We start from the raw sequence: 16,661 nt of genomic DNA on the forward strand, positions 1-16,661 counted from the left end.
GAAAAGGCAGAGAGGATATTTGAAGAAATAAAGGCTTAAGCTTTGCAAATTCGATGAAAGTCATGAATATAAATATCCAAGAAGTTCAACAAACTCCAACAAAGATGAACTCAAAGAGACCCATGCTGATAGAGGGTACATACCTCAATATCATAAAAGCCATCTATGAAAAACCTACAGTGAATATCATTCTCAATGGGGAAAAACTGACAGCTTTCCCCCTAAGGTCAGGAACGCGGCAGGGATGTCCACTATCACCACTGCTATTCAACATAGTATTAGAAGTCCTAGCCACAGCAATCAGACAACAAAAAGAAATCAAAGGCATCCAAATAGGCAAAGAAGAAGTCAAACTCTCACTCTTTGCAGGTGATATGATACTTTATGTGGAAAACCCAAAAGACTCCACCCCAAAACTGCTAGAACTCATACAGGAATTCAGTCAAGTGGCAGGATATAAAATCAATGCGCAGAAGTCAGTGGCATTCCTATACACCAACAACAAGACAGAAGAAAGAGAAATTAAGGAGTCGATCCCATTTACACTCGCACCCAAAACCATAAGATACCTAGGAATAAATCTAACCAAAGAGGCAAAGGATCTGTACTCAGAAAACTATAAAATACTCATGAAAGAAATTGAGGAAGACACAAAGAAATGGAAAAACGTTCCATGCTCATGGATTGGAAGAACAAATACTGTGAAGATGTCAATGCTACCTAGAGCAATCTACACATTCGATGCAATCCCCATCAAAATACCATCCACTTTTTTCAAAGAAATGGAATAAATAATCCTAAAATTTGTATGGAACCAGAAAAGACTGCGAATAGCCAGAGGCATGTTGAAAAAGAAAAGCAAAGCTGGTGGCATCACAATTCCGGACTTCCAGCTCTATTACAAAGCTGTCATCATCAAGACAGTCTGGTACTGGCACAAAAACAGACACAAAGATCAATGGAACAGAATAGAGAGCCCAGAAATGGACCCTCAACTCTATGGTCAACTCATCTTCGACAAAGCAGGAAAGAACGTCCAATGGAAAAAAAACCAGTCTCTTCAACAAATGGTGTTGGGAAAATTGGACAGCCACATGCAGAAGAATGAAACTGGACCATTGCCTTACACCACACACAAAAATAGACTCAAAATGGTTGAAAGACCTAAATGTGAGACAGGAGTCCATCAAAATCCTAAAGGAGAACACAGGCAGCAACCTCTTCGACCTCAGCCGCAGCAACTTCTTCCTAGAAACATCGCCAAAGACAAGGGAAGCAAGGGCAAAAATGAACTATTGGGACTTCATCAAGATAAAAAGCTTTTGCAAAGCAAAGGAAACAGTCAGCAAAACCAAAAGACAACCGACAGAATGGGAGAAGATATTTGCAAATGACATATCAGATAAAGGGCTGGTATCCAAAATCTATAAAGAACTTCTTAAACTCAACACCCAAAGAACAAAGAATCTAGTCAAGAAATGGGCAGAAGACATGAACAGACATTTTTCCAAAGAAGACATCCAAATGGCCAACAGACACATGAAAAAGTGCTCAACATCGCTCAGCATCAGGGAAACCCAAATCAAAACCTCAATGAGAAACCACCTCACACCAGTCAGAATGGCTAAAATTAACAAGTCAGGAAACGACAGATGTTGGCGGGGATGCGGAGAAAGGGGAACCCTCCTACACTGTTGGTGGGAATGCAAGCTGGTGCAGCCACTCTGGAAAACAGTATGGAGGTTCCTCAAAAAGTGGAAAATAGAGCTACCATACGATCCAGCAATTGCACTACTGTGTATTTACCCCAAAGATACAAATGTAGTGATCTGAAGGGCTACGTGCACCCCGATGTTTATAACAGCAATGTCCACAATAGCCAAACTATGGAAAGAGCCAAGATGTCTATCGACAGATGAATGGGTAAAGAAGATGTGGTATATATATACAATGGAATATTATGCAGCCATCAAAAGGAATGAGATCTTGCCATTTGCAATGACGTGGATGGAACTGGAGGGTATTATGCTGAGTGTAATAAGTCAAACAGAGAAAGACATGTATCATATGACCTCTGATATGAGGAATTCTTAATCTCAGGAAACAAACTGAGGGTTGCTGGAGTGGGAGGTGGGGTGGGAGGGATGGGGTGACTGGGTGATAGACACTAGGGGAGGGTATGTGCTCTGGTAAGCACTGTGAATTGTGCAAAACTGTTGAATCACAGATCTGTACCTCTGAAACAAATAATGCAATATATGTTAAGAAAAAAAAGAAGAAGAAGATAGCTGGAGGGGAAGAATGAGGGGGGGGACATCGGAGGGGGAGATGAACCATGAGAGACGTTGGACTCTGAAAAACAAACTGAGGGTTCTAGAGGGGAGGGGGGTGGGAGGATGGGTTAGCCTGGTGATGGGTATTAAAGAGGGCACGTTCTGCATGGAGCATTGGGTGTTATGCACAAACAATGAATCATGGAACACTACATCAAAACTAATGATGTAATGTATGGTGATTAACATAACAATAAAAATATTTTTTTAAAAAGAGACCCATGCTGAAACACATTATAATCAAGCTTTCAAAAGACAAAGACAAATGGAATATCAGTAGAAATGATGTTTTATACTGTCAGGCCTGGACCTTGAAAGTCTCCGATTTAGTTCTCCCTGATCTTGATTGTTCCTCATATACTTGAAGAATGGGTTTTGAGGCCCAAGGGGAGAGTGAAATCATGCAAAAGCAGAGCTTAAGTCCCCGCGTCACTGCAAAGAAAGCTGCTCATTGAATGTCCTCTCTAAACAAGGTGATTGAGAAATAAACCTCTATTTTCTTATACCACTAATACTTCAGGGGCTATGTGATTTAAAACTAGCATTATCCCAAATAATATATTTTGCTTGTGTCATTTTGTTGCCAGGAATGCCCACCCTGTTATATCTATCAAAATGTTTAGAAGTCCATCTCAAATGCCACTACTTTTTCTAGTCACCCACCCAAAATTATCTATCCTTTTTGTAACATTAAACATATCTTTTTATTATTTTCACTGATAGCAAAGTATTTAGTAACATTTATGTTCATATTTTGTCTCTACAGTAGATTTTATTCTTCCAGAATGCAAAGATCATATTTCTTTCATCTTTTATATGTCCCACATTCTCTGGTACAGTGTATTGTACACAGACACTATATACATATTGAATTATGCAGGTAGTTTGTATTACACATCACCTACCCTAAATCCCTAAATCACCTCTACAGTAGAGGGCCATCATGGTAGATAGTTTGTATATTCGAACTTGATTTTCCATTTCTCGAATGCAGTCTCTGCTCTGACTCCACCACCTTTTCTCTGTCTCTTTCTCAGACATGCTTATAGGCAGCTCTCCTAAAACTTCTTCTTAAAGCTAAATTATGTCCAAAATGAATTTCCCACTTGGGGGTGCCTGGGTGGCTCAGTCAGTTAAGAGTCCACCTTCAGCACAGGTCATGATCCCCAGGGTCCTGGGATTAAGCCCTGCATTGGCCTCTCTGCTCGATCGGGAGCCCGCTTGTCCCTCTGCTTGCCGCTCCTCCTGCTTGTCCTCACTTTCTCTCTCTGTCAAATAAATAAATAAAATCTTAAAAAAAAAAAAAAAGAATTTCCCACTTGTTACTGATCTTTGGTTCAGAAAAACAATTTTTGAAAAAATTCATCACAGAAACTCAGAAAGTAGTTTCCCTGTACCTCCCATAGGAATGAATCACAGTACACACCCCTAGCCATACTGTCTTCCAGCATGTCTCTTTTCACCCGGAGCTCTACTTCCCCATACATATATGGTCAAGTTTTATTTCCTAGTATTCCCACAGACGGTTAACTATGTTCCACTGCATTTCCTAAAAATCAAGCCTATTGATTTCTCTTACTCTTATCTTACCTCTTCTGAAATCTAATCTTAATTTGAAATGTTTAAGTAGTATTATCTTATATACATCACTATAAGAGTACAAATTTTGTGCATATTATCTCATTTAATACTAATTATAATCACATGAGGAAATTATTAAAATTAACAATAATTACCATATAATTCAGCAGTTCCACTTCCAAGTGTATATCTGGAGGAAACAAAATCACTATTTTGAAGTGATAACTGCACCCTATGTTTATTGCAGCATTATTCACAATAGCCAAGACATGGAAGCAACCTAAGTGTCCATCCATGGATAAATGAATAAAGAAAATGTAGTATATATATACAACAGAATATTATCCAACCATAAAAAGAAGGAAGATTGCCTTTTGTAATAACATGGATGGACCTAAAGGGTATTAAGCTAAGTGAAATAAGTCAGACAGAGAAGGACAAATACTGTGTGATCTCACTTATATGTAGAGTCTTAAAAAAGAAAACTCTTAGATACAGAGAACAGATAGGTGGTTGCCAGGGGTGGGTGGTATGAGAATGAGCAAAGTGAGTTGAGAGAGTCAAAAGGTATAAACTTCAACCTATAAAAGAAAGTCCTGGGGATTTAATGTACAGCATAGTGACAGTAGTTGTTATTACTGTATTGTATATTTGAAAGTTGCAAAGAGAATAGATCTTAAAAGTTCTTGTTACAAGAAAAAATAATCTTGAACTATGGTTTGGTGAAGGATGTTAACTAGACTTATTGTGGTGATCATTTTGCAATATGTACAAATATTGAATCATTATACTGTATACCTGAAACTAATACAATGTTATACATCAATTAAATCTCCATAAAAAATAATAAACTTCCAACCACGTATCAAAAGTAAACACAGAAACACAAGACTCACCTGTCCAGAAATCAAAGAACTCTTCTACTTCCAAGTGGGCACAAAATTCTTAATTGCTTTGAGCTTGAGATGGGCAAAAAATCCTAGCAAACCAAATTTTCTATTGTCTCTTAGCCAACAGAGAATAGATCTCTACAAACAATTAATCCATTAAAGAGATCACCAAATGGTTAAACAATAAAACCAAATTCTTGATCACCACTGTTATTGGCCATCAAGGAACCAAAATGAACACTAAAAGCAAAATTAGTGCAGAGAAAAATTAAAACTAGAAAAAACAGAATGCAAAGTTCTGTTGCCACCTTGGATTCACCTCTGGGGTCAAAGAAAAGATGCACCTGGTATACTTCCCTCAAGATGATATTTGTCTCTATTAGGTGAATCTGCTGGACATCTTGGCAAAGAATTCCAAAACTGTTAAAAGATCATTTTCAGAGAAGGTGAAATAATGACTTTCATATATATATATATATTTCATATATATATGACATTTATATATATATATATATAAACTCATGGTGGGGATCAGACTCGGTGGCTCAGTCCAGTAAGTATCAGACTCTTGCTCTTAGCTCAGGTCTTGATCTCACAGTTGAGAGTTCAAGCCCCACATTTGACTCCATGCTGGATATGGAGCCTACTTAAAATTAATTAATTAATTATCTCCCTATTTTTCTAATTTTTCTATTTGTCTAATTTTCTTATAATTAATTTCATTAATTAAATTTCTGAAACTAATTAAACTAAAATAAACTCATAGTAAATGTTTTAATCATTAACAAGAGACTGGTGAGGTTCAAAGGAGAATCAAAGAAAAGAACCACATATATAGATCAGGAATATTGAAGTTAATGTGCAAATGGGGGCAAAAATGACCTTTTCTACAGTGGAACTTTCTCTGGTCAGAATTAACATGTATAAACAAGAATTATATTGCATTGCTATCAGTTATCTACAGAGTTGTAACATAGCTACAAGAGAATCCAAATCAGAAAATGTAGAAGACTGTGGTATAGCTTATGCATAGCTTTCCACTAAAGTGTGAAATTTTAACTATTATTCGAATTAGGAGAACCATTTAGGAGGACTTCGCACCAAGCACGATGGCCCACAGACAGCTTAAACCAGCCCCATAGCAGACTGATACAACTGCTTTTCTCTTCTTTCCAAGTCATCAAAACATAGCAGTGTACTGAAGGTGCAGAGAGCCAATTCTAGAGTCAGAACTGGATTTGAATACTAAATTCCATCATGTGGCAGCTGTGAGATCCTAGCCAATTTATGTTACTTCTCTAAGCCACAGTTTTCTCATCTATGAAACCAGAACAGTAATACTTCCATGTATTATGAGGCTGTATATGAGGACTAAGTGAAATAATGTGTGTAAAGCACTGAGCACAGTGCCTGGCAAACACAAGTATTTAAGAAATAGTAGCTAGTAACTTATGTGACACTTGGTAATTAAAGTGCCAAATTATTCTTTAAAGATGGGCAATACTTGCAGTCATTCCTAGATAGACATTAATATAATGACAGTACTCCTTTACATTTGATAGTAAATAGGACACTTTCACATACTTAATTTAGCCTATGTTCAAGTGAAAATTATAGATTGTAATATTTAAATGTAAAAATATGTATATGTGCTTATTACAGCTAGTGTTCATTAAAGAATCTGTATTCATTCAAAACTAATAAATTGTCCACAGATATTAACTCCTCAATTAAAAATTAGATTGTTCACTTAAGTGATATCAAATAGTTCATTGGAAGCCATTTAACATATCAATACCGTGCTTGTATTAAGCCTGGCAAAGTGATTAATTATGCACAATTGTCCTTGAATTCTCTAATTTTTTTAAAACTATAGTTTTAATAAGAGATCTAAATAAAAACAGATAAGCCATAGAAAATAGCAAGTAATATAAATATAAGAAAAATTGGATTCAGTTCAAATGCTAACTCTGCTACATATCAGATGGCTGTCAGATCTTAAGGATATATATTGTTAAAAGCAATATCATGTAGTGGCTGAGAGCATGGGCTCTAGAGTCAGACTGCCTGGGTTGGAACTCCTGCTCCATCAGTGATTAACTGTATAACCTCAGATAAGTAACTAACTAGATCTCTCCTTTCTTCAGTCCCTTCCTCTGTAAAATGTGGATAATAAGAGAGCTAATATTTAAGTTTACTGCAAGAATAATGTTAAGTGAGGGACGCCTGCGTGGCTCAGTCAGTTAAGCATCTCCCTTTGGCTCAGGTCATGATCTCAGGGTCCTGAGATGGAGCCCTGCTCTCCAGGGAGTCTGCTTCTCCCTCTGCCTCTGCCCCTCCCCTTCACTCATGCGCATGCTCTCTCTCTTTATTAAACAAATAAAATCTTTTTTTTTTTAAGAATACTGCTAAGTGAGATAATAATCTTAAAATACTTGGAACAGTGCCTGATACATACTAAGTACCTAATAAATGTTGGTTACTTTTATTGTGATGATACCACAGTTAAGGCTTGAGAAAGGTGAGCATTTTTGTAATGAAATCTTCGAGGTTGTCCTGAATGTCCCATGTCTTTACTTTGTTATAGTCGGATGAATCCTTGTCTGTTTTTAAGGAAGCCTCAACTGATCCTATCAGAGTGCTCAGCTGGCTCCGCAGAGATTTGGAAAAAAGCACAGCAGGGTTCCAAGATGTTAAGTTCAAGCCTGGAGAACCCTCACTGGGTGGGGAAATGAGCGACTTAGGAGACCCCCGCAAGGGTTTCTCTGTGGACTATTACAATACCACCAACAAGGGCAGTCCAGGACGATTGCACTTTGAGATGACTCACAGAGAGAACCCCATCCAGGGCGCCAGTGTCCATCTCGGTAATGGGAGTTCGGTAGATGAAGTTTCTTTCTATGCTAATCGCCTCACAAATCTAGTCATAGCCATGGCCCGTAAGGAGATCAATGAGAGGATAGATGGTTCTGAAAACAAATGTGTCCATCAGTCATTGTACATGGGAGATGAACCCACACCCAACAAAAGCTTGAGTACGGTGGCATCAGAACTGGTGAATGAGACTGTCTCTGCATGTTCCAAGAATGCTACCTCAGATAAGGCTCCAGGCTCTGGTGACAGAGCCTCAGGATCATTACAGAGTCCCCCAAATTTGAAATATAAGACCACTCTGAAGATCAAGGATAGCACCAAGGAAAGCAAGGGTCCAGATGATAAGCCTCCTTCTAAGAAGTCTTTCTTCTACAAGGAAGTGTTTGAATTTTGTAATGCAGGTGATGCCAAAGAGGGTGGAAGGTCCTTACCTGGGGAGAGAAGGATGTTCAGAGGGCAAGAAAGGCCTGATGACTTTACAGCTTCTGTTAGTCAAGGGATCATGACCTATGCTAACAGTGTGGTATCTGATATGATGGTTTCCATCATGAAGACACTGAGGATCCAAGTGAAGGACACAACCATTGCCACCATTCTGCTAAAGAAGGTACTGCTCAAGCATGCAAAAGAGGTAGTCTCAGATCTTATTGATTCCTTCATGAAGAACCTCCACAATGTCACAGGGACCCTCATGACTGATTCAGACTTTGTCTCAGCTGTAAAAAGAAGTTTATTCTCTCACGGAAGCCAGAAGGCCACAGATATCATGGATGCCATGCTGGGTAAGCTATACACTGTAATGTTTACAAAGAAACCCCCTGAAAATATCAGGAAAACTAAGGACAAGTCTGAGAGTTACTCCCTTGTCTCCATGAAAGGAATGGGTGACCCTAAAAACCGAAATGTAAACTTTGCAACCATGAAATCTGAAGGTAAATTGAGGGAAAAAATATACTGTCCTGCATCCAAACCAGAGAAGGAGAAGTCTTGTGCCGAAACTCTGGGTGAACACATTATCAAAGAGGGATTGACCTTTTGGCATAAAAATCAACAAAAAGAAGGAAGATCTCCAGGTTTCCAAAGGGCAACATTTACAGCTCCCAACAAACAGTACAAGCCTGTACCAGACATTCCTCTGGGACATCCTTTGGATACTTGGAACCTCAGTCCCCCTACGCATCACCAAGAGAAACCTGAGAATTTTATGTGTGATTCAGATTCCTGGGCCAAGGACCTGATCGTATCTGCCTTACTTCTTATTCAATACCACCTGGCCCAGGGAGGAAGCATGGATGCACAGAGCTTCCTTGAAGCTGCTGGCAGCACCAACTTGCCTGCCAGCAAGTCCCCTGTAGTTTCTGATGAGTCCCGCCCTAAGTCTCCTCAAATGGGAGGTGACCAAGAAGAAGCAGAAAAGAAGGATCTAATGAGTGTTTTCTTTAACTTCATCCGGAATTTGCTTGGTGAGACCATTTTCAAGAGTGACCAAAGCCCTGAACCCAAGGTGCCAGAACAGCAAATTAAGGAAGAATATAGCCACCAGTGTGAAAGACCTGTAACCCCTTCTCCCATCAAATTAAGTGAAGGCGATGAGGCTGGTGGTACCTTTGCTGGGCTGACCAAGATGGTTGCTAGCCAGCTAGATGGCCACATGAATGGGCAAATGGTAGACTATCTGATGGACTCAGTGATGAAGTTATGTCTCATTATTGCCAAGTTCTGTGACTCTCCCTTGGCAGAGCTGGGAGATGATAAGTCTGGGAATGCGAGCAGGCCAACTTCAGCCTTCCCAGATAGTTTATATGAGTGCTTACCAGTCAAGGGCACAGGGACAGCAGAGACTCTCCTGCAGAATGCCTATCAAGCTATTCATAATGAATTGAGAGGTATGTCAGGACAGCCCCCTGAAGGATGTGCAGCATCCAAAATGATTGCCAGCAATCATAGCCCAAGTGATACAGTTCAGAACAAGCAACTCCAAGCTGTACTTCAGTGGGTAGCTGCCTCTGAACTCAATGTCCCTATTTTGTACATTGCTGGTGGCGACGAAGGAATCCAGGAGAAGGTAAGGAAGTAGAGTCAGAGGAATTTGGGAAGATTTATTAAGGGTTAATTAGGGTTTAAAGTTCTGTTTTCTTTCTGAATGGGAAGACAGTTACAAGAAGAGTAGGAGGAGGACAGTAAGAATTTGAAGATGCCTCTTGGCAGAGATAATGGATAAAGTAAAATTGGGCATATCAAAGTGGAAAAAGGAATAAGTATATATAAAATGTGATATTGATTTATCATATGTGTATGATATGTGATAATCAAATCTGATTCTTTTTTCTGCATATATTGGTGGGAATGCACAGATGAAAAACCTCCAAGAGACTTAGCAAAAGAGTCAGATAAAGGTCTGGGCCTCAGGCTGAAATTTGGATAGGACAGCATATTGCCTTAAGAATGAGAAGGAGCTGCTGGGAGGCATCCCGGGAATGTACTGACGGGGTGGGAGGTTAGGGTAAAGGATCTAGGCTTATACCCTTTCAAACTTGTCATTACTCTCTCAGCTGGTTGTCTAGGAACTGTTGGGGATTTGACAGGATTCAGTAAATAACATCCCTCTTCCCCTTACTCTAAGTTCTGAATCAATTGAGAAGTAAGACTAAAGAATAAGGCAGATGGGAAATCAACCTATCACTGTTATTACTGATAAAGGTAAGTACGTGCCTTCTAACTCCTTGCTCCTCCCCATGAGGCCTTGGAACTGCTTACTGAAGAGAATTGTGCATGTGTCTGGTAAAATTGGTATATAACTTTACAGGCAGACCTCAAAGGCATTGTGGGTTCTGTTCCAGACCACTGCAATAAAGCAAAGTCAAATGAATTTTTTGGTTTCCCAGTGCATATAAAAGTTATGTTTATATCATACTGTAGTCAATTAAGTGTGCGATAGCATTATTTCTTTTTAAAAAAGTGCATACTTAAATTTAAAGAATGCTTTATTGCTAAAAATGCTAACCATCATCTGAGCTCTTAGCAAATATAATCACTAGTCAAGATCACTACAACAAATATAAGAACGAAAATGTTTGAAATATTGCAAGAATTGTCAAAATAGGATGCAGAGACCAAGAGTGAGGAAATGCTGTTGGAAAAATAGCAGCAATAGACTCACTCAATGCAGGGTTGTCACAAACCTTCACTTTGTAAAAAATGCAGTTTCTGCAAAGTGCAATAAGCAAAACACAATAAAACACGTATGCCTGTATATCAGTTTCAGGGGTACATTATAATTCGATATCTGTATATACTACAAAGTGATCATCACCAAAGGTCTAGTTACCATCCATCACCCCACAATTCAGCTCTTGACCCATTTCACCCACCCCTAACCCAGTTTCCCTCTGGTAACCACCAGATTATTCTCTGTATATGAGATTTGGGGTTTTTTGTTTGTGGTTTTTTTTTTTTTTTTTAGATTCCACACATAAGTGAAATCATACAGTATTTGTCTTTCTCTATCTGACTTATTTCACTTAGCATAACACCCTCAAGGTCCACCCCCGGCTTGTCGCAACTGGCAAGATTTTCTCCTTTTTTATGGCTGAGGAGTATTTCATTGCATACGTGCGCACGCGTGCACACACACACACACACACACACGGCCCATACCTTCTTTATGCATTTATCCATCAAAGGACACTTGGGTTGTTTCCACGTCTTGGCTACTGTAAAAAATGCTGCAATGAACATAGAGGTACATACAGCTTTTCAAATTTGTGTTTTTGTATTCTACAGATAAATACCCAGAAGTGAAATTGCTGGATCATATGATAGTTCTACTTTTAATTTTTTGAAAAATCTCCATACTATTTGCCACAGTGGCTGCACCAATTTACATTTCCACCAACAGTGTATGAGAACTTCTTTTTCTCCGCATCTTCTCCAACACTTGTTATTTCTTGCCTTTTTTATGATAGCCATTCTGACAGGTGTGAGGTAATATTTTATTGTGGTTTTGATTTGCTTTTTCCTGATAATTAGTAATATTGAGCATCTTTTTATGTCCCTGTTGGCAATCTGTCTTCTTTCAAAAAATGTCTATTCCGATCTTCTGCCCATTTTTTTGTTACAGTATTTTTTAAATGTATTATTATTGAATATAGTCAACACACACTATATTAGTTTCAGGTGTGCAAAGTAGTAACTTTACAATTCTATACATTACTCAGTGCACACCATAATAAGCGGAGTCACCATCTTCCACCATACAAGGTTATTACAATGTTATTGATTATATTCCTTATGCTGGACTTTTCATCTCCATGACTTTATAACTAGGACTTTGTACCTTTTAATCTCTTTCACCAGTTTTGCCCATCCTCCAACCTCCTTCCCTCTGGCAACCCCCAGTTTGTTCTCTGTATTAAAGAGTCTCTTTGGTTTTTGTTTGTTTGTTTATTCATTTGTTTTTTAGATTTCACATATAAGTGAAATCATGTAATATTTGTCTTTGTCTGTCTTATTTTTTTATTATTATGTTCAGTTAACCAACAAATAGTACATCATTAGTTTTTTTTATTATTATGTTATGTTAGTCACCATATAGTACATTATTAGTTTTTGATGTAGTGTTCCACGATTCATTATTTGCATATAACACCCAGTGCTCCATGCAGTATGTGCCCTCCTTAATACCTGTCACTGGGCCAGCCCATCCCCCCACCCCCACCCCCTCTAAAACCCTCAGTTTGTTTCTCGGAGTCCATAGTCTCTCATGGTTCGTCTCCCCCTCCAATTCCCCCCCTTCATTTTTCCCTTCCTTCTCCTAATATCCTCCATGCTATTCCTTATGATCCACAAATAAGTGAAACCATATGATAATTGACTTTCTCTGCTAGACTTATTTCACTTAGCATAATCTCCTCCAGTCCCATCCATGTGGATGCAAAAGTTGGGTATTCATCCTTTCTGATGGCTGAGTAATATTCCATTGTATATATGGACCACATCTTCTTTATCCATTCATCTGTTGAAGGGCATCTCTGCTCTTTCCACAGTTTGGCTATTGTGGACATTGCTGCTGTGAACATTGTGATGCATATGGCCCTTCTTTTTACTACATCTGTGTCTTTGGGGTAAATACCCAGTAGTGCAATTGCTGGGTCATAGGGTAATATCATTAGTTTTTGATGTAGTGTTCAATGATTCATTAGTTGTGTATAACAACCAGTGTTCATCATAACACATGCCCTCCTCAATACCCATCACCCGGTTACCTCATCCCCCCACCCCCTCCCCTCTGTAACCCTCAGTTTGTTTCCCAGAGTCCAGAGTCCCTCATGGTTTGTCCTCCTCTCTGATTTCTTCCTATTCAGTTTTCCCTCCCTTCCCCTGTGGTCCTCTGCGCTATTCCTTATGTTCCATATATGAGTGGAACCATATGATAATTGTCTTTCTCTGCTTGACTTATTTCACTTAGCATAATCCCCTCCAGTTCCATCCATGTCAATACAAATGGTGGGTATTCATCCTTTCTGATGGCTGAGTAATATTCCATTGTATATATGAACCACATCTCCTTTATCCATTCATCTGTTGAAGGGCATGTCAGCTCCTTCCACAGTTTGGCTATTGTGAACATTGCATTGGGGTGTATGTGCCCTTTCTTTTCACTACATCTGTATCTTTGGGGTAAATACCTGATAGTGCAATTGCTGGGTCGTAGGGTAGCTCTATTTTTAACATCTTGAGGAACCTCCATACTGTTTTCCAGAGTGGCTGTACCAGCTTGCATTCCCACCAACAGTGTAAGAGGGTTCCCCCTTTTCCACATCCTCGCTAACATTTGTTGTTTCCTGTTTTGTTAATTTTTGCCATTCTAACTGGTTGGTGTAAGGTAGTATCTCATTGTGGTTTTGATTTGCATTTCCCTGATGGCTAGTGATGTTGAACATTTTTTCATGTGTCTCTTGGCCATTTGTATGTCTTCTTTGGAGAAGTGTCTGTGCATGCCTTCTGCCCATTTTTTGACTTGATTATTTGTTTTTTGGTTGTTGGGTTTGGTAAGTTCATTATAGATCTTGGATACCAGCCCTTTATCTGAAACGTCATTTGCAAATATCTTCTCCCATTCCGTGGGTAGCCTCTTAGTTTTGTTGACTGTTTCCTTTGCTGTGCAGAGGCTTTTTATCTTGAAGAAGTCCCAAAAGTTCATTTTTGTTTTTGTTTCCCTTGCCTTTAGAGACATGTCTTGAAAGAAGTTGTTATGGCCGATGTGGAGGAGGTTACTGCCTATGTTCTCCTCTAGGATTTTGATGGATTCCTGTCTCACATTGAGATCTTTCATCCATTTTGAGTTTATCTTTGTGTATGGTGTAAGAGAATGGTCCAGTTTCATTCTTCTACATGTGGCTATCCAATTTTCCCAGCACCATTTCTTGAAGAGACTGTCTTTTCCTCTGGATATTCTTTCCTGCTTTGTTGAAGATTAGTTGACCATAGAGTTAAGGGTCCATTTCTGGGCTCTCTGTTCTGTTCCATTGATCTATGTGTCTGGGTTTTTTTTTTTTTTTTTTTTTATGTGTCTGTTTTTGTGCCAGTACCATGATGTCTTGATGATCATAGCTTTGTAATATAGCTTGAAGTCTGACTCATTTTTTAATCAGGTTGTTTTTTGTTGTTGAGTTGTATGAGTTTGTCATATATTTTGGATATTAACCCCTTATCAGATGTGTAATTTGTAAATATCTTCTCCCATCCAGTAGGTTGCCTTTTCATTTTGTTGATGGTTTCCATTGCTCCACAGAAGCTTTTTATTTGATATAGTCCTATGTGTTTATTTTTGCTTTTGTTTGCCTTACCTTTGGAATCAGACTCAAAAAAAAAAAATCACTAAAACCAATGTAATGGAGCTTACTGCCTATGTTTCCTTCTAGGAATTTTATGGTTTCAGGTCTTATATTCAAGTATTTAATCCATTTTGAGTTAATTTTTTATACAGTGTAAGATAGTGGTCTAGGTTCATACTTTTGCATGTGGCTGTCCGGTTTCCTAAGCACCATTTATTAAATAAAACTGACCTTTCCCTGTTGCATATTCCAGGCTTTTTTTTTTTTTTTTGTAAATTAATTGACTATATGTATGTGGGTTTATTTCTGGGCTCTCTATTCTGTTCCACTGATGTATGTGTCTGTTTTTAGTGGCAATACCATATGCTTTTGATTACTATAGCTTTGCAGTACAGTTTAAAATCAGGGAGCATGATAAATCCAGATTTGTTTTTTCTTTCTCAAGACTGCTTTGGCTATTTGGAGTCTTTTGTGGTTCTGTACAAGTTTTAGAATTATTCTAGTTTTGTGAAAAATGCCACTGGGATTTTGATATATTGCTTTGAATCTGTATGGACATTTTAACAGTGTTAGTTCTTCTGATGCATGAGCACAGAATATCTTTACTTTTATTTGTGTCGTCTTCAATTTCTTTTATCAGTGTCTTGTAATTTTCATTTCACAGTTCTTTCACTTTCTTGGTTAAATTTATTTCTAGGTATTTTATTCTTCTTGATGCAGTTGTAAATGGGATTATTTTAATTTCTCTTTTTGATAGTTTGTTATTATTGTATAAAAACAAAACAGATTTCTGTGTATTGATTTTTTTCCTGCAGTTTTACTGAATTCGTATATTAGTTCTAACAGGTTTTTGGTGGAGTCTTTAGTGTTTTCTGTATATATTACCATGTCATCTGTAATTAGAGACAGTTTTGCTTCTTCCTTTCTGATTTGGATGCCCTTCATTTCTTTTCCTTGCCTAACTGCTGTGGCTAGGACTTCCAATAATATGTTGAATAAAAGTCCAAGAATGGGCTTTCTTATCTTGTTCCTGATCTTAGAGGAAAAGCTTTCAGCTGTTCAACATTGATTATGGCATTAGCTGTGGGCATGTCATATATAGCCTTCATTATATTGAGGTAGGTTCCTTCTATACCCACTTTGTTGAGTGTTTTTTTAAATCATAAATGGGTAATAAATTTTGTCACATGCTTTTTTCTGCATCTATTGAGATCATATAATTTTTATCCTTCATTTTGTTAGTGTGGTATATCATATTGATGGATTTGCAAATGTTGAGCCATCCTAGCATCCTCAGAATAAATCCCACTTGAGCATGGTATATAACTCTTTCATTGTACTATTGAATTTGTTTTACTAATATTTTGTTGAGGATTTTGCATCTATGTTCATTATGGATATTGGCCTGTGATTTTCCTTTTTTCTGGTGTCCTTATCTGATCTTGGTATCAGTATAATGCTGGCCTTGTAAAATGAGTTTGGAAGTATTCTCTCCTCTTCAATTCTTTGGAAGACTTTGAGAAAGCTAGGTATTAAATCTTTTTGAATGTCTGGTAGAATTCACCTGTGAAGCCATCTGGTCCTAGACTTTTGTTTTTTGGGAGGCTTTTAATTACTGACTCAATCACCTTGCTAGTAATCAGTCTATTCAGATTTTCTTCCTGATCCAATCTTGAAAGATTACTTGTTTCTAGGAATTTATCCATTTCTTCTAGGTTGTCCCAGTTTGTTGGCCTGTAGATTTTCAAAGTAGTCTATGATCCTTTGTATTTCTGTGGTATCAATTGGAACTTCTCTCTTTTGTTTCTGATTTTATTTGAGCTCTATATGTGTGTCCTTAGATGAAGTAAATTTCTTGCAGGCAACAAAGAGATGGGTCTTGTTTTTCTTATCCATTTTGTTGATTACTTTCAGTTTTTGTAGTTCCTCTCTGTTCCTTTCTTCTCTTGCTTTCTTTTCCTGTGGTTTAGTGATTTTCTTTAGTGTTATGTTTAGATTTCTTTCTCATTGTCTTATGTGTATCTACTATAGATTTTTGCATTATGGTTACCATGAGGTTTGCATATAACATCCTATATATACAACAGTCTATTTTAGGTTGATAGCATCTTAAGTTTGAGCACATTTTTAAAATTCTACATTTTTAC

General features: G+C 38.0%; 1 protein-coding gene across 1 annotated transcript in view; it reads left to right on the top strand.

Annotated features, from left to right (window-relative positions):
• The window catches only part of AKAP3 (A-kinase anchoring protein 3), a 32,785-nt gene that overhangs the window by 5,319 nt on the left and 10,805 nt on the right, over positions 1-16,661 (top strand). The window contains exon 2 of the mRNA XM_064590358.1: positions 7,392-9,743. Within this exon, the coding sequence (XP_064446428.1) occupies positions 7,392-9,743 (2,352 nt within the window). The remainder of the gene's footprint in view (positions 1-7,391; positions 9,744-16,661) is intronic.

Source organism: Mirounga angustirostris, unplaced genomic scaffold (genome assembly GCF_029215605.1).
Source record: "Mirounga angustirostris isolate CCGP_5_RB_7025 unplaced genomic scaffold, mMirAng1.0.hap1 SCAF_5, whole genome shotgun sequence".
Lineage (NCBI taxonomy): Eukaryota > Metazoa > Chordata > Mammalia > Carnivora > Phocidae > Mirounga > Mirounga angustirostris.